Here is a 24,013-nt window from a genome sequence, read left to right as displayed (position 1 = left end):
TAGCCCATAGAGCTTGGCCTTTTCTTTTCCTTAGCAGTAGCTAGACCCTGGTTCCTCCAGCTTATTACATTAGTATCCCTTGGCAACCAATACAATTATTAAACATTAAAGAATAAGGCAAGAGGGGGCCAGGAGGAGCTGGAGCCAGTCCCTCTCTCCTGTTCACCTGCCCACAAGGCGAGACCGATGCAGGGGGGGGAACCCGTCCATGCCATTAAGCAGATTGCTCGGCCCCAAACACAAGGAGAAGCCCTGGTAAAGTGCTTGCCTCTTAGGCCTCATCTCACTGCCTCTGTATAGGTCTGGGAAAGCCACAGCCTGCCCCTCATGTTGCAGTGATGTCTCCTCTCTGTCCCCCTCGGCAGTGTGACTAATGTACCTGCTATATCCTTGGGAGCAGCAGTTTCAGGAAGAAATCACTGGAGACACGGAGCTGTAAACCTTACACCAGCCATGTACTGCCACACACTGAACTAACACCATGGTACCTCTCAGGTTTATTGCTCATTTCAAGTCTCCTCTTTCCCAAGGAGAGGAAGCCAAATGGCTCTAATATTTACCCTTCATGAAGCCTGGTATCCTCACATAGATGAGTCTCTGATGCCCTCTGCGGCAGCCTCTCTGAGACTCTGATCTCCTGCCTGAGGAACAGCAAGCAGGACTGGATGGAGGCTAAGTGCTTTGGAACGGCTGCTGCCCTTCTGCTAACACAGCCAAGGACCTGGTCTGGCTGGCTTTTTACTACGTGCTAAGCTTGTGTTTCCCCAGGATTTCTGCTGCACTGTGCCCAGGGAGCGTGCTGGCTGATTGCTCTGCTCAACATAGATTCTGCCCCCCAACACCGTACTGTGGGGAGCAAAGCTGAGGAAATTCCATTGGAATGGGGAAGAGGGGTAACACAGGAGGGGAAAGCGGCACCTTCCCTATTGCACAGGTGCCAGTATCTTTGTCTGACAGACCCTGCCTGAGGGGGACTCCAGGTCTGGGGCTGCCAGAGCCAGGGAATAGCCACTCTGCATGGAAGGCTGACAATCAACCCTGCAGAGCGTCAGCCAAGAGAACCTGCAGAAGTTTCCTGCTGCTCAGAGCAGCATTGCCACCTGATATATACACTCCCTGCCCCTCGACTAGCACACGAGGAGCCAAGGAAAGCTGGTGGTTGGTGCTGGGGGCCAGGCAGGGAGGACCACATTGGGGAGATCCCCTGGTTTTCTCATAGATGTTGGCCATACATGAGTTCTAAAGGCTACAGCACCTACCAGCCTTGTGGCTGGACAGCTGTCCTCAGAGCTACCTCTGGAAGCCAGCACCTTCTCTTACCTGCTGTTCTGCAGGACTGTCTGAGGTGCTGCCTTGTCAGCGCTAACCACACGATGTCCACTGGCTACTGCCGATCTGTTGTGACTTTGACATGTCAGAGCGAGTTAATGAAAGACCCGGTGCCCATGCTGGAGTGCACACTGGCTGTCCTCAATCTCACTGCTCTGCTGGGTGACCCCCACACATCCCCAACAGAGGGCCTGGAATTCGCGAGAGAAGAGCCATGGACTTGCCTGTGTTTTGCTATCCCGGCTCATAGGGCCTTCTCCTTTCCAGTCCAGCTTCATGAGCCTGCAGCACAGGGGCCTCTGCATTTAGAATTACATACATGCCTAGGGTGTTTGCATCCAATATGGCCCTGCGGTTGTGTGTGCTCCAGGGATGGGATCTGTACAAAACACAGTTAGCTTTTCATTTCCATTTGCTCCTCTCTTTTCCCCACTGACTCCTGTATTTTGCTGGTAAGAAAATTCCCTTGGTCTCTGAAGTGGACTCTCTTGTATTCCTCCCTTCGCCATCCTTTAGTTTAAGTAAATGTCCAGGTAACCTCTATACACCAGCTGCTGAGCTGTCCTTTGGGTTCAGATTTTTAAAGCTACTCCGGGGTTGCTGCACTCAGCGTTGCAGCGCCTCACCGATGGAGGAGCCTTAGTCTCATTTTCAAAAGCGATTTACCCTTGTAGGCGTTATAAATCCCATCAACTGGCAATGGGGTTTTGGCTCCTAAGTGCCTAAATTCCTTTTGCAAATGAAATGCAGGCTCCTAATTGAGTTAGCTGTTGTGACACTGACTGCAGCAGCACCTGTGCACCTTCACCAATCTAAGCCTTAGCCCATTTCTCCAATAATGCCACCTCCTGGCCCCAAACTACCTATAGCTGTCTAAAAAGTATTCACCTCTCGGGGATGCAGTGTATTATAGGGATGGGGCACTGGCTGGGGACTCAGGACATCTGGGTTCTGCTCTTGGCTCTGCCACTGACTTGCTGTGTGACCTTGGCTAGTCCCCTCTCTGTGCCGCAGTTTCCCCTTCCACACATTGTCTGCCTTGTTTATTTGGACTATAAGCTCTCTGGGGAAGGGACTGTCTCTCATTCTGTGTATATAGCACCTGCTCCATGGGGCTATGATTGCCTGTATTACTGTTGGCCCTACTGTAATACAAATAATAACAAAGCACACCATGCAGCCCACTGGAGAGACACCAGCATCCCTTCAGGTACTTTACACTTTCCTAAGCAATTCAGCCTCCCTCTCAGCATATCCCAGCACATTTCTCTCAAATTGCCCCATTTTTGCTCCCTGAGTCCATTGAATGTCCTACCGCAGAGCCAATGTGTCCTTTCTCATTTCTGTCTCATGGTGCTTCCCCCTCGGTGCTGTTGGGAGGAGTGGATGGATCATGTGATATGTGCTGCTATGGGGTAGTGAAGATCAGTGACCTTAATTCTGCCCTTTGCCATTACAGAAACCAAGGACATCACTCTGTGCTATGGGAGTCAGAGTTATTTTCCCCTTCTGGGCCAACTCAAGCAAAACCTCCTCCCACATTCAGGCCCTTGTGTTCCTAAAGTGATGGCCAGAGTCTTTGCCAGCCATCCCTTATCTAGTCAAGAGCACAGGCATCATCCCTGCTTTACTCACACACGGGCTGTAAGTGTGCAGGCAGCGGTGGTTGTGCAAATGGGCCTCTAGTTAGTGACAATCAGGCCCTGGATGTTAACTGGTGGAGCTGGGGGTGGGGGAGGTACAATAAAAGATCCATGTTAGAGAATGGGGTTTGGCAGGGACAGTACATTCTAGGTGATGCTACGCTTTGTCACATGTACGTACATAGCGATAGTATCTGAGCGTCATGTCATTATTCTCACAGCACCCTGGTGAGGCAGGGAACTGCAGCACAGAGAGACTAAGGAAACATCTCCATAGCAGCTGGGAAGTGTAATCCCCAGTTCAGGCAGACATTCAGGTACTAGCACCTAAAAATAACAGTGTGGCTGCAGCAGCATGGGCTCGCCATCCACATACAACGCTTCCGGCTCCATACATGGGTGGCTAGCCTGTGCCACCAGGGCCACGCTGCTATTTTTAAGGGTGATCACATAGGTACATCTACCTGAAGTGGGAATTATATCTCCCAGCTGCTGTGAAGTCAGACAGATCTTCACTGATTGACACAAGGTCACACAGGAAGTCAGTAAGGGAGAAAGGAATTGAGCGTGGGTTCCCCCAGTCCAGGCTAGCAACTTAGCCACTCAACCCCACTTCCTCTCGCTGCCCTGGGTGAGCTTCTCCAGTAAGTTGCTGTGTTGAAATGTGCCCAGCTCCTCAGTGGTTTGCCACGCCCAGGATTCCATGCAGGTGAATGAAAACACTTCCCCTTTGCCAGCAGGAATGAAGTATTTTCCTAGAAAAGACTTTACCAAGCATAGCACCTAGCTGTGGGCCTGCTTGGGTGACCAAGTGTGAAGGGCACAGGCAGCCTCTCTTCCCCCACTCACAGCCCTGTGCAATGTGGATGAGGGTGGAGGCACAGGGCCTGATCCCTGTTGGCTGTTACCCTCTTGGGTGCAAGCTGCCTGAAAGGGAGTGGGGTAAAAGTGGAGCTGTGGAGCTGGTTGGGCATAGTCTGTCCCCTCTCTGAGCCACAACTGGGGCCAAATCAGCCAGCAGTGCACCCTGAAGGCACCCAGGGCACATCCAGTCCTGCATTAGTACTGGTCTGAGGGGGTAGGCCGCATGGTGTATTCTGACACAGAGGCTTGAGCTTTGGAGTGCTTTTGGGTGTATGGAAGCTGCAACACGTCGCCTGAATCCAGTGAGAGCAACTTCACTTGTTCTGTTTGCTTCAGCTCGATGCCCTCCCTTCCTCACCTCTTGCCCCCACCCCAGCTCTTGGCAGCATCCCCATGTGTTCAGTGAACTCTCTGCCCGGTCCCATGTCCTGGCTGTCTCCCTCCTGCTGCAGGGTTACATTGAATCAAAAAAAGAACAAGTTCTGAAGGTCTATTACCTGCCTGGCGTACCTGAGGTCTTCCAACAGACCTTCCAGATACAGGTGGCCCACCTGGAGCCAGAGAGCATCACCTTGAAAGGAGAGGGAATCTTCCCCAGGATCTGCCTGGATCTGCCCAGAAACATCAAAGGTAGGGACACCCTGCCCACCACTCCCTCCTCTTCTCAGTTCCAGACAGTCGCTGAAGGCTCTCTCCAGTACTGCCTGGCCTCGCATTCATAGAGCACCATCCCATGTACTTCCAAAGAACATGTAGGTTCTGGGCAGGGACCTCCTGCATCATGGAGTCCACGCCCTGCTATGGCAGGCAACTCCATCGGAGAAATTTATCAAGCTCAATCCTAGCACTAGGCAGGTTGTTTGGCCCCACTCTGTCTATTGGCTCAGGAGTCTGTTAACGAAATCTTCAACCTTTCAACTGCTGCTATTGGCATGTGGTATTTACTGAGCACTGACATGGCAGCAAATGCAGGAGAGGATGTGGTCTCTGCCCCAGAGACCGTACTGTTGAGAGAGCCAGGTGATAGCACATAGGCCAGAAAGGGTCCAGGTGGGCAAGAAGTTGTAGGGGAGGAGGAAATGGGGGCAGGGAGGGGAACAGCTCAGTGAGACACTTGTATTGAGGAGGAAATGAATGGGACCGGTGGAGGGATTCAGAGAGGAAGGCTCATGCTCTGCATGGAGTGTGAGAAGAGGTCTTTTTCACAGCAGCATTGGGATGTGCTGGAGGGGAGGGAAGTGGGAAGTGGGGGGCCAGAGAGGAGATGGGGGTCAGTCAAGGCAGGAGAAGACCCCAAGCAATAGAGAAGCAATTTAGCCACAGGGCTGCATAGAGAAGGATGGGTTTGATCGATGCTGGAGAGGAAAAGCCGAAAGGATTTAGGAATAACCTGAATGGGGTTTATGGGGGGAAGAGAGGACTCAGATCAGACATTGAGGTAGTTTGCTTCAGTGACAGGGAGAACAATGGAGGAAGGGAGCGAGCCTGTGAGGAAAGATGAGGGGCTCACTCTGGGTCATGCTTAGCCTGAGCTGGAGGCAGGACAGCAAGACTGAGAGGCAGTGACCGTTGTGCAAACACATGGAGTCGGAGAGGTAGATCTGGGGGGAATCAGTACGGGGAGAAGCCATGTCAAGTGAGCCAGGGACAAGAAGAGTCAGACGGGGGGAAGATGGAGAAGGGGATGGAGAAGACAGGGGAGGAGCCCTTGCCAGTTGTATCTATTTTAATTATGAAGGAACCAGCAAGTTCCTAGGTGGGAAGGGAGGAGGACAGAAGCAGGGGAGGAGTTTTAAGAAGAAAGTCAGAGGTTGAGCAGAGATCATAAGCGCTGGGCCTAATTGGGAGAGACGAGAACTGATGGCAGAGCTGCAGAAGGAAAGAGCTAATCTGTAGGGAAGGAAGTATGGACTGTCCCTGCATTTTCCTCAGTGGGTCTGAGAGGTGGGGGGTCATGGTAGGATTCAGCGAGGTTGTCTGGGTGTAACTGGGGTAGAATCTGGCTATAACCTGTGCTTTTTTCCTGACCACCCATTGGTTCTCCTACAGGAAACAAAAGGTATGAGAATGTCCTCAAGGAGGCAAAACAAAGAGTGGAAGGAGAGACTCAGAGAGATGAGGCACTTGGCCACTCAGATGCAATGGCTGCAGAGCTATCCATGGACCATCCTGGCACCATGGTAAGAGAGGCTACTGTTTCCTTTAAGTGTGTCCTGCTGCCCTGGCTACACCACTCTGCAGCCCCCCTTATTTTGGTCTGTACTGACTCTGAATGTCCCCACCTCCACAGTGTGACTGACGCTGTATCCAGTTTGTGTCACTGCAGCTGCATCCCTGGTAGGTTATCTACCACCACAGTCACCTGCCACGTTGAACGTGCCCACAGTTTGTAACTACTGTAGTTGCACTGGATAACACTCTTCAGAAAATGTAACAATCTCAATAATACATGCCTGACCCTGCAGCCCATACTGAGCTGAGTAGTCCCATAGGACTAACTGGGCAAGTAAACATTGCAGGGCTGAGCCCAAAGAAGTGCACAGCCAAGAAAGGGATGAGACAAAGGCATAACATTGTGCCTGGTTCTCTAAGTGTCTGGTGCAGCACAGCACTCAGCTTGCTACTGGTGTGTAGCATGTAGAAGCTTATGCAAGGAAGTACCGTATGACAGGTGATCTGTGGTAGCTTGGGTGTATTGTATTCAGTGAGCTCAGGCAGTGGCTCTTCCAGGCTGGGAGCAGGCCTTCGTTCCGCTGTGTAAAGGGCTGATAAACCTTTGGTGCGGTATCAATGTTTTGTAATGGTGATTTAGCTGGTTGCTGATGTGGGCAGGGCTATGTGTCCTACTCAGACCCAATATTTCTAGGTTTACCTGATCTTAGAGAATTGAACTATTTGAGTCTCCAGTCAAATCTATTCCAGAGTCTTGTTTACGTATGTTCTTATAACCATGCTCATCATGGTAGTATCAGAAGTGCATGAAGTGATATGACTCACATCTGTCATGTGTGGTTTGTTCTCTTTCTCATCCTCTCCCTGACGGTTTATGTGAAGTTACAAACAACTCTGGGTGGGATTTTCCATTATAACAAATACCCACTTGTCAGTAGTTCGATTCCCTTAGGTCTCTATAATGAATTCAGTTGAATTCTTGATTGTATGCTAGTTCCTGGATCTTTCTGTTTTCAATGCATTGCAGTCCATATTCTGTATAGACTCATGGCAATGGCAAAGAGCATTTAAAATAGTTCCCTGGGTGGGAAAACCTACATAAAATTGCATTACATTGTATCATATCACACCTTAAATCTATACTCCCACACTTAGCTGTGTTAGACAGACAAGTGTTCAACCTTCTGCCAGCAGATTTACTACAGTGCAGCCTTATCAGCGATTGGGGTGGTCCTCCCTTGCAGGGGCCTGTTGCATTTGTCTTTAATGGTGACCATTTAATGCATTCCAGTCCTCCACCAGGGACAGACAGATGCTTGGAATATTGAGTTTCCTGGCTTGTCTGGTAATTGGCCTGTATATTTGCCTGGCTACTCAGTTTTTAATTGTGACTAGCCAGACAGAAAACCAGGTCATTTACCGACTGATGTCTTATGCTATCTCCAGGCAAGGTGGCTTGCCGGTAGACTACAGCCAAATCGACATTTACCAATTAGATCAGCCTCACTATATCACTCGGGGGTATGAAAAAATTCACCTCCCCAAACACCGTAGTTAAGCTGACCTAATCTCTGCTGTAGACATGGCTAAGTTGATGGTAGAGTTCTTCCATCAACATACGGAAAGAAGATTCTTAGGACGGAAGAATCCCATTCACTGTTACAGACTAGGGACCGAATGGCTAGGAAGCAGTTCTGCAGAAAAGGACCTAGGGGTTACAGTGGATGAGAAGCTGGATATGAGTCAACAGTGTGCCCTTGTTGCCAAGAAGGCTAACAGCATTTTGAGCTGTATAAGTAGAGGCATTGCTGGAAGATCAAGGGACATGATCATTCCCCTCTGTTCGACATTGGTGAGGCCTCATCTGGAGTACTGTGTCCAGTTTTGGGTCCCACACTAAAAGAAGGATGTGGACAATTGGAAAGAGTCCAGCAGAGGGCAACAAAAATGATTAGGGGGCTGGAGCACATGGCTTCTGAGGAGAGGCTGAGGGAACTGAGATTGTTCAGTCTGCAGAAGAGAAGAATGAGGGGGGATTTGATAGCTGCTTTCAACTACCTGAAAGGGAGGTCCAAAGAGGATGGATCTAGACTGTTCTCAGTGGTAGCAGATGACCGAACAAGGAGTAATGGTCTCAAGTTGCAGTGGGGGAGGTTTAGGTTGGATATTAGGAAAAACTTTTTCACTCAAAGAGTGGTGAAGCACTGGAACGGGGTTCCCTAGTGAGGAGGTGGAATCTCCTTCCTTAGAGGTTTTTAAGGTCAGGCTTGACAAAGCCCTAGCTGGGATGATTTAGTTGGGGATTGGTCCTGCTTTGAGCAGAGGGTTGGACTATATGACCTCCTGAGGTCCCTTCCAACCCTGATATTTTATGATACCTGCTGCTGCTCGAGGAGGGGGATTACCTACATCGACAGAAAAACACTTCCATTGATGTACGAAGTTTCTACGCTACTGCACGGCACCACTGTTGCACTTGTAGGGAAGATGGTGGGTAGCTACATCCAGACTGAGCAGTGAGACAGGTGTTTGCCTTGTGGAAGGGATGACACCACCAACCCCATCAGAGATCGCACACAATGAGAATGGGGGCCTGCCTTCCGGGAAAAGCTCGTGCTTTCTAGAGGGCTTCTGCTGACCAGCTACTCTTTGCTTTCCCCAGTTTGACACTTGGCTGCAGATGGAAGTGGAGCGGCTGCTCATACAAGAACATGCCCTGGAGCAGCAGAAAGCTATTCTCTCTGATCCCGCGGAGGACTCCACCCTCAGCCAGAGTGCTCGCCGAAAACTTGTCAAGTTAGTGATGGCCTGTTGCCAATTGGCCTGTTCAGGGAGCCTGCATCCACGGAACCACATGGCAATAGCTCTGCACGTCAGCAGGGGCCTGTTCCTTTGGGATGCTGCACACTCCTGCGAGCTGCTGAGTGTCCTCAGTTCCCACTGACATTGCTGGGACCTGCGGGTGCTCAGCACCTCACACTGCCAGAGTTTGGAACTCAGGACTGGTTCCGATTCCAACTCCTGGGGGTCCCTCTGCTGCTCGCTGGTTGGACTGTGTAGCATTCCTTGCAAAAGATTCAACAATTCCACTGCTGACTACAAACGTCTTCCTGGTGTTGCTGGGCTGGTTTTGTCTCCAGGTCTCAGCCCAGCAGAGTCAGTCAAATTTGTTAAAGTCAAATTGCCTTTTGCCAGGTTAATGCATCATTACTGGCAACAGCCGGAGACCATCAAACCAGTTCAGACTGGGTAATAACCATTGCTGCTGGTGGGCCATGGAGCAGAAGGCTTCACATGACAAGCTGACCAGACTGGGTATAACAGCAGGAAAATGTTCCACTGCTGAGTTTAGGAACTGGGAATTACACAGATCTCAACTGTACAAGACTTAGCCCAAGGAGTTTGGTTATTGGTGGGATCACAGGGGTGCACAGACCAACAAGTCTTCTTATTACCCCTCCTTAAATGAGACAAAGACATGTCCCCTGGTCAGCTACGCCTTGATTCAGGAACATGCTTGTGCTTTTTTCACCTGCCCCTAAGCACATGCGAAGGGTTATTGGTATGCTTTAGTGCTCTCCGGAATAGTGATGCCTTCCTGAATTGCGGCCCAAGCACCAACGAGGGATGGGCCTGCTTTGGAAGAGCCTCACCTCCTATCTATAGGGGCTCAGTGCTGCATTCTGAGGGCGTTGGCATGGGTGAAGCTTGGTTACAATGCAGAGAAACTTCACTGAAATGTACTGAAGCAATTTTGGCTGACCCAGCATTACATTAATATGCACTAGGGAACTTTTAGTTCACGCCAGCAGGCTCCACACGGGCCTGTTAGCATGCAACACATTGGTGTACTTTAGAAATCGTGTGCTGTTGCCCATGTAGACAAGCCGTTAATGACACATCATTGTGAATTTAGACCTGGGGTTAGGCACTTAGGGCTGAATTTTCAAAGCAGTGAATGGTGCTATAACCACGGGACTTGTTCCTCTCTGAAAATGCAGCCCAGCTGAGCAGGAGGCTATGATTGAAACTGAGCTCTCGTTAACTCTTTCAGAGCTCAGCTGCCTGAATACATCTTGGACTTTGGCTACATCATTCTTGGTGACATCCGAACTCACATTGTCAAAATCACCAACACTAGCCAGTTCCCTGTATCCTTCCATGCAGACAGACGGACCCTGCATGATACAGGTAATGGGGATGAGATGCTTATGTGGGCTTTTACTAAATGGCAGCAGGAGTCAAAGTTGGAATGAACCATCTCAGTCTGATGCAATAGTTCAAAATCTGTTGAATGTGCAGATGTATTATGGGAAATCCCACCTCTTCCCATTAGGGCTTGCTATTTCTTACGCTCTCCTCCGTCCAGTAACACCCCATCCACCACTCTACCAGCTGCCTTTTTGCCAACTCTTCCTTCAGCTGGAGGGCCAGAGAGCAGGTTCCCCTCCCCTCCACCCCTGGTGCAGGGCAGCTCTCAGCTGATGGAAAACAGCATACCAGCGCCTAGCCAATGCCCCGCCCACATACCCTGTTGGTGGGGAGAAGTTGGAGTGTGTCTGTGCTCCTTTGATTCTCAGCTGGCCAATGGTCCCGTAGGGATCATAGCCAACTGGCATAAATAAGAGCAGCCCCTAAGCCCCCCGGCTCCCCCAGGGCTGAGAGTCTCTGAGTGCAGGAGAGAATCTAGACCAGATTATATCAAGTCTGTTCCTGCTCCCTAAGTGATCAATGGAAACTTTACTGTTGACTTTAATGGGAGCAGGATTGGGTCCTTTATGATCAGTGTCAGTGTTTCTCCAGGGATCAGTCATTAGGGAATTAGATGCTGCTGCAGTCAGCTCCTTCTTTCCTCCCCTTGCTGCAGCTTGGCCTGTGGCCTGGTCTCCCTCCGTGTGATAGCTGGAATGCAGGTTTGCAACATGAAAGCACACAGACACACCTCACTCATGGCAGACTTGAGCACAGCACTTATTTTGTTATTAAACCTGCATTTTAGGCTCGCATGCAAGGCTCTGATTACTTTGTTCGGTGTATGTACAGTGCCTAGCACAATGAGGTTCTGATCTGTCACTAGGGGCCCTCACTGCTCCAGTGCTACCAACAGTAAATAATCATCCCCTTTTATAACACTAATGAAAACTTGTTTTCAACATTTTGCTTTAAAATTACAGGGTCTACCAGTTCTTAGCCAAGTCCTGTTAGAAGGCAGAGACTGTGCTGGGAGAAAGGTCCTTAAAACCACCTCTGGGGTGTCTAGTAGGGAGCTGCTGAAATTGAGTCTCTGCAGAAGAGAGTCAGATTTCAGCAGCTGCAGTAACTTGTACCAAACACTTGGGATGCTGAAGAGCAAAGTGAGGGAGCCTGCCCAGGTACAGCAAAGCAGATGGGTCTCTCCTGTGCTTCATTATTGTGGGCTGGGGTTTCTGGTGCTTTACTGGCTGAATAGTGACTTGCATTTCCACACTCTGATGTGCAGTGCTTTGTATGTAAAGTTGCTCTTTGCGTTAACAGGGATCACTCATAACTCAGGAGACTAGCCAGGATGTGTACAAGCATTCAGACTGGCTCAGCTTTGCTGTGTTATAATGAACGAGTGTGTGGGTGTTTCTGCTAAGTACAGAGGTGAAAGTAAGATGGTACGGGCCGGTACGGAGGACCGGTAAGAAAAGGTGCAGTAGCTACCTGCAAGAAAATGGAGCACTCTCTCCCTCTCTGACTCTGCCTCCTGGCTCCAGCAAAATTGAGGGTCCAGGAGTCCAGCTCCACGAATGTTCCGGGCCTGGTCTCCCCCTTGGCCCCACCTGCTGCCCCCTGCGCCTCTCCGGAGTGTGCCCCAGCCCCCCTTTGCTGCCCCCATGCACCTCCCTGCGTCCCTGTGCAGAGCATTTGTCTCTCCCCATCCCCTGCAGCTCCATGCTGCCTGCCTGCACTAACTGCCGCCACAGGGTCCTAGTGCCCCACTCCACAATTGCCAGGGTAGGCTGCCCTTCCCTCTCAGACCCTTTCATTTTCCAGTGGGACCCTCCACCTGTACAGTCGCCCCCCTGCCCGCAGTCACTCCTATTGCCCCACACTGGGCAAGGGGCAGCCCCAGTGAGGCTACAGTGAGGGGCAGCAGCGGGGAGGAGGCGCACCTGTGATGGCAGCCATCCCCCCGCCCCGGCATGGCACCCACCACAGGGAAGGTGAGGGGGATCCCCTAGGAGCATGTGCAGTGATGGGGGTGGTGAGTGTGCTTCCGGGGGGAGGGGGAGAAGGGGGTCCCTACCCCAGAGCTCGCTGCTGCCAGCAGGGAGAGGGCTTGGGGGAGTCCTCCTCTTTGGCTCCAGTCCCAGGGAAGCTTGCCTGCACCCCAAACTCATCCCCACCCCTGCCCCACCCCAGAGCCCAAACCCCCAGCCAGACCCCTCATCCCCCCTGCACCCTAACCCTCTGCCTCAGCCCTGAGTCCCCTCCCACACCCCAAACCCCTCATCCCCAGCCACATCCCAAATCCACCCACAGCCTCACCCCACAGCCCTCACTCCTGCTCCCCCCTCCCTCCACACTCCCTCCCATCCCCAAACTCCCTCCCAGAGCCTGCACCCTGCACCGCTCCTGCACCCCAGTCCCCTGCCCAGCCCAGGGCCTGCAATCCAGATCTCCTCCCCCACCCAAACTCCCTCCCAGAGTCTTGGACAGGTGGGGGTGGAGTTTGGGGGTGAAGAGTTTGGGCAGGGGCAGGTTCTGGGCACCACCAAAATTTCTACAAACCTGCCACCCCTGCCGGCAAGAGCTGGTGCACCATACTGTGGTGGACCGGCTTCCTGTGGCAGCAATTTAAAGGGCTGGAGCCCAGGGCCCTTTAAATTGCTGCCAGAGCCCCGCTGCCAGAGCCGTGAGGTAGCGGTTGTGGGACTTGGGTGACGATTTAAAGGGCCCAGGGCTCCTGCCGCCACTATCGCCCCAGGCCCTTTAAATCGCCGCTGGAGCCCCACTGCCGCTACCCCAGGGCTCCGAAGACAATTTAAAGGGCCCAGGCCCTTTAAATAGCCCCCAGAGCCTGCCGGAGCCCTGGGGTAGCAGCGGCAGGGCTCTGGTGGCTATTGAAAGGATTCGGGGCTCCTGCTGCCTCTACCACCTCGGGCCCTTTAAATAGCCCCCGGAGCCTGCCGGAGCCCTGGGGTAGCAGCAGCAGGGCTCTGGTGGCTATTGAAAGGGTTCGGGGCTCCCGCTGCCTCTACCACCCCGACCCCTTTAAATAACCACCGAAGCCCTGCCACTGCTACCCCAGGGCTCCAGCGGCAGGGCTCCAGAGATGATTTAAAGGGCCCTGGAGGGTAGCGGCAGCAGGAGCCCCAGGCCCTGCTGCTGGAGCCCTGGGGCTCCGTCGGCAATTTAAAGGGCCCAGGGCTGTGCTGCAGCTAGAGCCCCGGGCCCTTTAAACCATCCCATTTAAATTGCCCCTGAACCCCAGGGCTCCCCCACCTCTACAGCTGGAAGCTCAGGGGGTGATTTAAAGAGCTTGGAGCTCCCAGCTGCTGCTACCACAGCCCTAGCCCCAGGGGGGATTTAAAGACTCCGCCTCTTCCAGTGGAGGCCACCCCCCCCCTCCGGATTCCAGAGTACCGGCAAGTCCTTTAAGATACTTTCACCCCTGGCTAAGTAGAATCAGAACTGCTGTGCTGTGTCATAGGCCCTAGTGCTTTCAGCTAGTGGAGATTCTCCTTTCCCTCTGGTACCTATGGTTTTGGAGCAGAGGGATCGGCTTTCCGTCACTCTGTCACTGGTAAGTTCTGGATGGCTGTACTGTGACAGCTGCGAGGCCTAGTTATACTACAACTCACATGCATCATGCTTTCTGCAGACCTTAGGCTCTAAGTGGCTTGTTATCTGTTGTTCAAGGTTTCAGCGTAGAACTGGACCGCGTGAAGAACCTGCCCTACTGTGAGACAGAAACGTTTGAAGTACGGTTTGATCCCCGCAGTGCCAGCTTGCCTTTGGGAGATGTGGAAGTGCTCCTGCCCATCAAGGTAGGAGGTATTCTTCAGCCCCGTAGCCTTCACTCTGCATCCCCTGCTGGTAAAGGTTTGAGTCACTCTCTTAGCCCCACTTCCCCAGCCTGTCGCGTTTGAAGTCTGCAGTTAGTTCTCCTCCAGACTTCTCACCGGGGGCTATGTTACGTACTCAGGTTGTGGCTGGCCCAACATTTCTCATCTGCCTTCGTGCCAAGGTGACCATGCCTTCGCTCTGCATCTCCAGCAACAAGCTGGAGTTCTCCTCCGTCCAGTGTGGGCAGTGCCAGGTGGAGACCATCCAGCTCCACAATCAACTGCAGGTCGCTTGCGAATGGTTCATCACCAGCAAAGAGCACATCAAAAAGGTAAAGCAAAGACAGCCAGTGATGTCCTGCCTCCTTCCTTTACCACCGCTCCCCTTTGTGCCCTCAGGCCTCTGTTCCACAATCCTTACTGCAGAGAGTAGCGCTTACCTCAGTAGTGACTCAGGCCATGTCTACATCTAAAATTTTGCAGCGCTGGTTGTTACAGCTGTATTAGTACAGCTGTATAGGGCCAGCGCTGCAGAGTGGCCACACTTACAGCAACCAGCGCTGCAAGTGGTGTTAGATGTGGCCACACTGCAGCGCTGTTGGGCGGCTTCAAGGGGTTTCGGGGAACGCGAGAGCAAACCGGGAAAGGAGACCAGCTTCGCCGCGGTTTGCTCTCGCGTTCCGCGAACCACCCTGCAAACCGCAGGGAAGGAGACCTGCTTGCTCGGGTTCGGGGAACGCGAGAGCAAACCGGGAAAGGAGACCAGCTTCGCCGCGGTTTGCTCTCGCGTTCCCCGAACCACCCTGCAAACCGCAGGGAAGGAGACCTGCTTGCTCGGGGGTTCGGCGAACGCGAGAGCAAGCCGGGGAACGAGACCAGCTTCGCCGCGGTTTGCTCTCGCGTTCCGCGAACCACCCTGCAAACCGCAGGGAAGGAGACCTGCTTGCTCGGGGGTTCGGCGAACGCGAGAGCAAACCGGGGAAGGAGACCAGCTTCGCCGCGGTTTGCTCTCGCGTTCCGCGAACCACCCTGCAAACCGCAGGGAAGGAGACCTGCTTGCTCGGGTTCGGGGAACGCGAGAGCAAACCGGGAAAGGAGACCAGCTTCGCCGCGGTTTGCTCTCGCGTTCCGCGAACCACCGTGCAAACCGCAGGGAAGGAGACCTGCTTGTTCGGGGAACGCGAGAGCAAACCGCGGCGAAGCTGGTCTCCTTCCCCGGTTTGCTCTCGCGTTCCCCGAACCGCCGAGCAAGCAGGTCTCCTTCCCTGCGGTTTGCAGGGTGGTTCGCGGAACGCGAGAGCAAACCGCGGCGAAGCTGGTCTCCTTCCCCGGTTTGCTCTCGCGTTCCCGGAACCACCCTGCAAACCGCAGGGAAGGAGACCTGCTTGCTCGGGGTTCGGGGAACGCGAGAGCAAGCCGGGGAAGGAGACCAGCTTGATTACCAGAGGCTTCCTCAGGTATGCTGGGATACCTGCTTATTCCACGGAGGTCAAGAAAAGCGCTGGTAAGTGTCTATACTTGATTACCAGCGCTGGATCACCAGCGCTGGATCCTCTACACCCGAGACAAAACGGGAGTACGGCCAGCGCTGCAAACAGGGAGTTGCAGCGCTGGTGGTGCCCTGCAGATGTGTACACCTCCTAAGTTGCAGCGCTGTAACTCCTTCACCAGCGCTGCAACTTTCTGATGTAGACAAGCCCTCAGTGAGTGAGGATTGCAGTTCCAGGACCTACAGCAGAGTACCAGCCTGCTCCAGCTATAGAGTCAGCTTACTAGGCCTTGGGTGCATTTTAAGACCCAACAGGCAAACAGCTGACGACATTTGCTGCTAATGTCAAAGCTGTGAGCCAAGTGGGAATTCCCCTTTTAAGAACATCATGGGACAGCCTAGTGCTCTTTCATGCTCAGTTCTGCAAACAGGAGCATGCTTGATTCCTGAGCCCCATGCGTCACTCCTCAGACCAGGAGACGCAGGGAGCACAAGGCTGCCCAGGGGATTGTGAGAAGAGGGAATGATACTCTGCAGCACCTCTGGTAGTGAAGCAAGGGCCAGCATTGATGAGCTCTGAAGAAAGTTTCATGCAGCCCTCCTCAGTCACGGCTGGTCCCTGCACTAAGGGACTTTGAGAGAGGAGGGAAGAGGAGCAATTGCTCAGCTGGAGATGGTGGAGGAGGTGGGAGAAGGCCTGTTCTCGGCATCCCCTTGAAGTTCCCACCCATACTGTTTATTTCTTATAACTATCAGCAAGAGTAAAGTGGTTTTAGAACCTGGGTATTTGTTTGGAACTTGTCATCTGTTAGCACCTTGTCTCTCTACTAATTCCCAGGCCATCTCCTTCCGTCATTCTTCATCCCCAGCCTGAACTGTAACATGCTTCTGTGTTTCTCATTGGCTAATTGAAACAGCTCTGTTTCTGACTGGCTACTTGGCTGGTCCGTGTTCTAGGAAGGCTGGGGCTGTAGCAGCATTTCAGGGTCTGAGTTAATCATTTGGGTTTGGGCAATCAGGTGGATAAACACTTGCCAGCCAGCCTGCGGCGGAAGCTACGTCAGGAATTCAAATCAAAGCCCCCTATCTTTGAGATGATCCCCTCATCTGGAATGCTGGCTCCAGGGGAGCGACTCAATGTGCAGGTCAAGTTTGCGCCAGTGGAAGAGGTGAGATTGTCTAGTAATTACCAAAGAAGGGGGAGGCAGTGTGGTGTGGTGGGCTGGTGCCTCTGTTTCCTCCTTTGTGCTCCCTTCAGTAAAGAGCTTTGAGATCTACAGGTGAACAGTACTACCCGAGTGCAAAGACCTGCTATCTTACCACTTCTCTATGACTCCCAGAGCTGTCTATTGGGTATGGCAAATCGGGGTGACTGCTCCGGGCCCTGTGCTTTGTGGGCCCCTCTGCTTCAGTGTGCACGTGTCATGTGGGGTGCCCTATAGGCCAGCCCGATGGGGTGGAGTTAGGAGTGCCTGGGGGGCCAGGCTGGCCCGGGAGTGGGGCTAGGGGTCAGCGGTGGGCCTGGCGCCAGCAGCAGGGGTCAGGCCTGCACTCACCAGCAGGAAGTGCACGTTGTGTTTCTTTTTTGTGCTCGGCATCACGAGGCTCTGGCTTAGTCTCCAGCAGCAGCAGCAGCGACCCCAGCTCTCCCCGTTCTGCCCTGACCTGCTGGCTCCCAGTGTCGCTCGCCACCGCACCAACCGCCAGCATCCTAGTGCCGCCAGAACACGCCAGTGCCAGGATGACCCCATCCAGTGCCCTCCTGCCCCAGACCCTTCCCTTTTCCGGGACCTCCCAGCACAGGGGGCCCCCTCACCCCGAGCACAGGTGCAGTCCTGTGACTCTCCATCATCCCTCGCCCCCCAGCATTGCTGTCCCCTGCATACACCAGATTTCACGTGTTTAAAAATGTTAAGGGGGAGGCCGATTTGTCCCAGGCCCCACATCCTGCTCGGAACGGCCCTGATGATCCCCTTCCTGTGGCTTTTATAACTGGGAGAGTGCCCCCTCACTCTGGGAGCAGCCTTTCCACCTTTAACAGCACAGCTCTCCTAGACTCCCCATCAGGGCTGCCTCCTAAGATAACTGTCCCCTGAAGAGGGGAAACCCCAAGGGCCGTCGAGCCTGGTCCCTGGCTCTGACAGTGGTCAGTGTCAGATGCTTCAGAGGAAGGTGTAAGAGCCCCTCAGTGGGCAGATGCAGGCTGATCCCCCCCACGTAGGTCTCACCCTGCTCTGAGGCAGTGCTGCCGGGCATTATGCTCAGGTAGCCTGACCCAGCGAGTGAGGTGAGTCACTCTCCGCATTGGGTGTCATTTGAGCCTTTCTGTTAAGGATACAGCTCATTTCCCCACTAGTTTTGTGTTGTATATTCACCAAGGGCAAGGATGAAATCACCCAAAACATCATCTTGGCTTTGTTATCCAAGTACCCAGATATAGTGCTGGGTCCTGGAACCAACCAGGGCCTGAATGCAAGTGCACTGAGATACGGGCCAAATTCACCGGTGATGTAAGTAAATGGGGGCCGCTTCATTGGCCCCTGGGGCCGTGATCTCGCATAGGCCAGTGGTGCACTGGAGCCCTGTATGTTCCTGTGGAGCAAGGGGCATGAAGGAATCCCACAGGTTTCTCTCTCTCTTCCCAGAGGTTCTACAGCAACCACCTAACAGTGAACATCTCCCAGAGCAGTGACCGGCGGCTGCTGCTCGTCTCCGGATACGGTCTGGAGCCACGGCTGGAGTTCACGCCCTCAGTGCTGGAGCTGGGGCCCCTGCTGCCGTACGGTGTGGGGGACGAGGCAGAGGTGGTAGTGAAGAACCCATGCAAGTTCCCCATTGAGTTCTACTCCTTGGAGTTTGACCAGCAGTATCTGACTGAGGAGAGGGTGAGAGGAGAGGGAGCCCTGGCGCCCCACTTGTCACTGAAAACCTCTGAATGCTTCAAAGTTCCTGGAGTTCCAGCTCTTTACTAAGCGGGACCAAGCTCTAGCGGGAGAGCCCAAAGGGCCAGTAGTTGGGATGCTGGCATCAAGGAGTAGCTGCATTTCATTGCTTGCTTTCCAACTCCCACGGATTATCCCTGTTGGAGTCACTCCCTAGTCCCACGAACCCCTCCTTCCATGTGCTATTCCAAAGAGATGCCCCCTTCCCTCCTCCACTGCCCTGTGGCACCAGTGCCTCCTGGCAGAGCAATTTGGAGCTGGTGGGAGACCTTTCACACTGAATCATAGGGCCAGAGGCAGGCTTCAAGTGAATGGTGTCACAACGAGTCTCAGGTTGACTTCGATCTACCCCTGGGGGCAGGAGGCTGTATCCAGCCCTAGTAGGCCAGCACCTCATGTTATTCTGTAGCCCCATCCTGCAGATGCAGGCAGCTGTGCTGATGGGCTGCAGAGGGGTTTGTGGCCAACCCAGTTCAGTTAGAGGGGAGGTCTGTACAACGCATGGCCTTTGTGGGAGAGAGGAGAAGGAAGAGAGGATATGAGAGCCCCCTGGGCTCTCTCTGAGGCACCGTGGGGGAGGAGGGAATGGATTCCTGGAAGCCTGTCCTATGTCTGTGGCTTCTCTTCTCTTTGGCCACAGATTTTGCGGACGCTGAAGGGCTACGATTCCCATAACACTCTGCTGCTGCCCCCTCGCATCCCAGGTGAGAAGCTGCCTCCGGAGGTGCTGGAGTATTACAAAGACCAGAAGAGGAGTCCAGATGAGCAAGCTAAGGCCAAAATGATGGAGGCAATAGGCCAAGAGAATGGTGAGGACTCTGAACAAAGGGCAGCTTGTTCTAGATTTTCAAGGAACAGAAATGTCCGGCATTGACCTTAGCTGTGTCTAGGATTTTTTCCAAGGCTAAATGTGAGTGCAGACGCTGGTGGAGGAAATCCAGATATCTGCATGTGTCACAGGGTGGTTACCCGCTCCTGCCCTTCGGGGCTTATAACAGCCCAGGAGAGGGCTGTTGCTGGGGCAAGAAGCCTAGGCTGATTGGGGGAAAGCAGGATCAACTGTGCCCAGGAACCAATCAGGCCCAGCTGGCCCCTATAAGAGGCAGTGAGCCAGAAGCCCAGTCAGTCTTCCTCTGCTTGTAGAGGGAGATGGACCTGGCTGCATGGAGCTAGAGATGGTACCTGAGTGAAGCAGGGCTGGGGAAAGGCAGAGGAGCTGGGGAGCTCCAGCCTGGAAAGCCCCAGGCTGCGGCCTAGCAGAAGGCCAAGGGGTACTGGGGGTTGCAGAGGGCAGCCCAGAGGTAGGCCAAGGCAGCAGGTCCAGACCCCTTTGCCGATGATGAGTGGCTGATAATGCAGTCTGCCCCAGTGAATGGGGGCTAGATGAAGACTGGCAGTAGCCAAAACTGAGGCAAAGTGGGGATAGTGGGTTGGGGGTTCCCCAGAGTGGAGACCCAGATTGGTGGGGTACTGCTGGGGGCAGCACCCCAGCTAAAGGGGCACCGGGGTCCAGGGAGGGACATGGGGCCAGAGGCCAGGTGGATCATTGGCCTGCAGAGGGTGCTCCTGGCTGGCAGTGAGCTAGTTCCCCAGGACAACCAGCAGGAGGCGCCACAGGAGTGAGTCCGCACATCTACAGCATGGAAACACTGGACTAGCTGGCCTTCTGCAGCAGCCAGTCGTTCCCCCACTGAGCACTGTACATACTGGTCCCAGTTCTGCTCTGACCTACACTGGTGGGTCTCTGTGGACTCTGATTTACCCGCTATGAGAGGAGCTGTAGGCCCCATGCTCAGTGTACATCAGGAGTGTCTCCATTGATGTCACTCCCCCTTTGTACTGCAGTGTGACGGACTGAGAGCAGAATCCAGCCCTTTAGACTCTTGTGTAGTGCTGGAGCCAGAGCCCAAATGATGGGATTTCATGGGTTCTTTTCATGCCCACCCAGATCTACCTCTTCCCACCCATTGTTAGCTTAAATAATAGATTTGTCCATTCAAAGGCCAGGAGAGGCCATTGTGATCATTTAGTCTGACCGCTTGTACAAGAGACTCCTCCACGTCATGCCTAGGTTGCGGAGGGTCACGGGAGTGATGGCCAGTGGATCGGTGAGGCAATGATTTCACTGGCCCCAGCCTGGCCCACTCTGCCCTGCCACTCCAAGCTCCACTGTGCACAGAAACAGGAGGATCCGCTGAGTGAGCTCCCAAAATCCTGCCTTCGCCTCACTCTGCAGAACCACATCCATCCTACTGCACCCATCCATGCCCCTCCCTGGCTGTGGGGGAAGAGCCGTGCCCCACAATAGTTCCGAGAACATGACAGGACACAACACGTCTCTCAACAGAGACTTACCTGAACCATGTGCAGTTACAGGTAATGAGTCACTACTGCACTGCAAGGGCATGAGAGGTACAGGCCAGCAGGCTTTAGCAATCTGGCGCATGTATTTCCTCACTATGTTCACACCGTGAAGGGCACTGCTTTTCAGGTCAGCTGGTGGCTCATTGCTCTGTGTGCACCAAATTCCTCTTGTCTGTTAAACAGGAATTAGTTATAAAAATAGAAGAGGCTGATAAGCACGGCTGAGGTCAGATTTCTGAGCGTGCTCACCCTACACCTGGCTGCTATTTTACTTGCTGATTTGCTCTACGTGGTTGGACAGTGAAGCTTTCTAGGCAATAAATCAAACTCTAACGTATACAAAAACCAAAGCCATGTAGTTTTGAAAGCTTGGTGTGGATATGTTTGCAAATTATCTAATTCACTGTTATTCCTGGGACTGTATTATTTATTACTTGTGAATACTTGGACAACTGATGGGCTATGTCAGCGTACACACTACAGCCTTGCTCCTTCCCATGTAAGTGCCCTGCTACACCGACATCATAACTCCACCTCCGCGAGAGGTGTGGGGCTTATGTCGGAGTAGTTAGGGCAATGCAATGTCCCTGTGGACGCTGCGGGTTACTTACATCGCCTGTTGGCTTTCATTGTCAACTTCACAGCTCCATGCTACTGCCATGAAATAAACAGGAAAGCTGGGGGTGGGGGAGGGCTCCAGCTACAGTCCAGCTTCCCCCAGGCTCCCTGCCAGGGTGCACCCACCATACTCCAAGCCAAGCTGCCCCCCGGGGTCCTGGCTTCCCGCTCCCCATGAGGAGTCTGGCTGGACTGAGGCTCCCCATTCCCTGCCAGGAGCCCAAGGCTGCTCCCACCCTGCTCCCTACTCCATGCCCCTTGCAGGGAGTGCGGCAGTGGGAAGTGGAGAGCTGGGAGCCTCAGGGCAGCACCTGGGCTCCCGAGCAGGGATCTGAGAGCCCCGGAAGCAGCCCAGCTTCCGGGGGGAGCTGTGCAAGAGAGCCCAGGCTATCAGCCCCCCACACTGCCCTTCTTAAGTGGCTGGAAGCACTTCTGGTGAGGACTCGCACCACCGACAGAAGGGCAGTGTGGCCATGAACCACCCCAGTAATTACTGCAGTAGCTGCAGACATGCCCAATGAACATTTGACCAAAAATTCCTGCTGCAAGGGCTGTTATTTGCTTTCATCATTTTGTACGAGCTGCTCTCCAGCTGTGAAAGTTTCAGTGACCTGATACTGAGGCAGAAATCATATTATGTGATTGACCCCAGAGAGTCCCTAGTCAAAGAGAGTGGTTTGAGGAAAAGCCATGAGGTGAAATTCCCCCAGGGGCAGTGGGCTGCATGTGGCTTAGGCATCGCCTGAACCTAGCTTGTACAGCAAGGCAATAACAAATGTCGAACAGTGAATAGCCAAGTAGCACCTTGTCTTCCTGCACTCAATCTCTCCTCCCTTCCCTCTTCTTCCTCCCCCTCCCCCCCCGAGTAGATGACGAAGAGAACCCCTCTCTCTCTGAGTGCAGAATGAAGCAAAACCCTTCTGGGACCACACACACTGCCTCCACTGGTATCACCATCTTTCCCTCCATCTCCGTTTTTGAGGAAAGCCGTTCTCACAAGATGGAGTCTAAATTCGAGCAGGAGGAAGAGGAGGAGGAGGAGAAGGAAGGTGCTGAAAAAGGACAGGGGCTAGGTAACTACGCCCAGCTCTCCAGCAGTTCACCATCCATCACGGTGGGAATGACCCAGAGAGGATTCGTGTATTTCCTCAATCATTTCACTGCAGACTTGGCCTCCTAAGCTGCTCACATCTGTCACCTTCTGAAAGTCATCAGGCCTCAAATCCTCTCCTCCATGTCATGCCTATGTTGCTGGACTGGAGGGTTACTGGGGTGACGGCCAGTGGATCGATGGGGCAATGGTTTTACTGGCCCTCAGCCTGGCCCACTCTACCCTGCCACTCCAAGCTCCACTGTGCACAAAACCAGTAGGATCTCCTGAGTGAGCTCCCCAAATCCTGCGTTCCCCTCACTCCACAGAACCACATCCATCCTACTGCACCCAGGCTCCTCCCTGGCTGTGGAGGCAGCGAGGGATTTTTTTCCTCTGGTTGTGCAAAATTTGCTCCTGTAGCATAACGTGGTCTGTAACATAGTCTGGGATCCTTTCCTTTCCCTGTACAAGATCCCCAGACTCTCAGATGGACCCCTCATGATCCTTCCATTTGCTTCCATGTTAACTTCCTTCTCCTTAGTGTACATTGCCACTGACTCTGGAGGGCTGTCTGAAACTCCTGCATCACTCCCTCATTTCACCACTTCTTTGTTGACCAGAAAGGTCACTACTGAGGCACGGGAGGTGCTTTTCCCCTGCCAATGCCCGGCTTCACCGTCATTCTCAGCTCTGGACACTTGGAGTCTGAGACCACCCCCAGGATTTGAGTGTGGGTCTCCTGCATGGCAGTACAGAGCATTCCAGCAAGGGCAGCTCTGTCACTGTCATGTGTGTGGCAGCTGCTTACAGTGTCAGGAGCTGAGGTGTGCAGCACTCAGTGGGCTGGTAACTGGAGAAGCTGGGAGCTGTAAAGAAGCAAATGATTGTTTTCAAACACTGCAGTCGATTCATAGAAGGGCCATGAAAATAATCTTCACAGTCAAATGTCCCTGTATTGTGTTTTCTTAACCATTTGACTGAGCAGAAGAGGAAAACAGCTCTCTGCTGGAGATCATTAAACTGCAGAGGATACCTGCAGGGCCTCAGCAGTCTGACTCCCCTAGCAAATGATTTGCTTGGTCCACACCTTCAGTCCCCAGAGCTGTGAGTGCATTAAATGTCTGTTGCTATGTGCCTGGTAATTATACTTCATACCCCCTGGGATCAAACCCACAGGTGCTGCCAGGCAGGCCGTGTGATGTCATTTCCTGGAGTGCTGGTGGAGAGTGGGGGGATACATTGGGGTGTGACAGACTGGCTGTTCGTTTAGCTTCTTTATGGCCGACAGACTGGCTGTTCGTTCCCCACTCTGTCGCCCTGTTCACTTACCTTCCAGCAGCTGGGACACTTACAGCAGTGAGACGATGTTCTGAGAGGACACCAGGGAGCACCCAGGAATGTCTGAGCACCCTTAGCTGAAGGCAGGATTGAGGCCTTGTTGTCCCCACTTGGCGAGTGTCCTTTTC

General features: G+C 53.3%; 1 protein-coding gene across 5 annotated transcripts in view; it reads left to right on the top strand.

The window, feature by feature from the left end:
* Positions 1–24,013, top strand: part of HYDIN (HYDIN axonemal central pair apparatus protein) — a 382,125-nt gene that overhangs the window by 250,354 nt on the left and 107,758 nt on the right. For all 5 annotated transcript variants that reach the window (XM_050922316.1, XM_050922315.1, XM_050922318.1 and 2 more), the window contains exons 29-38: positions 4,289–4,466; positions 5,886–6,016; positions 8,671–8,804; positions 10,063–10,199; positions 13,896–14,023; positions 14,182–14,373; positions 16,550–16,699; positions 18,176–18,415; positions 19,113–19,281; positions 22,324–22,527. In XM_050922316.1, coding sequence (XP_050778273.1) covers positions 4,289–4,466; positions 5,886–6,016; positions 8,671–8,804; positions 10,063–10,199; positions 13,896–14,023; positions 14,182–14,373; positions 16,550–16,699; positions 18,176–18,415; positions 19,113–19,281; positions 22,324–22,527 — 1,663 coding nt within the window. The remainder of the gene's footprint in view (positions 1–4,288; positions 4,467–5,885; positions 6,017–8,670; positions 8,805–10,062; positions 10,200–13,895; positions 14,024–14,181; positions 14,374–16,549; positions 16,700–18,175; positions 18,416–19,112; positions 19,282–22,323; positions 22,528–24,013) is intronic.

Source organism: Gopherus flavomarginatus, chromosome 14 (assembly GCF_025201925.1).
Source record: "Gopherus flavomarginatus isolate rGopFla2 chromosome 14, rGopFla2.mat.asm, whole genome shotgun sequence".
NCBI classification, from domain to species: Eukaryota; Metazoa; Chordata; order Testudines; family Testudinidae; genus Gopherus; species Gopherus flavomarginatus.
Note: the sequence above shows the minus strand (reverse complement) of the source record. Positions and strands in the feature narration are given on the sequence as shown.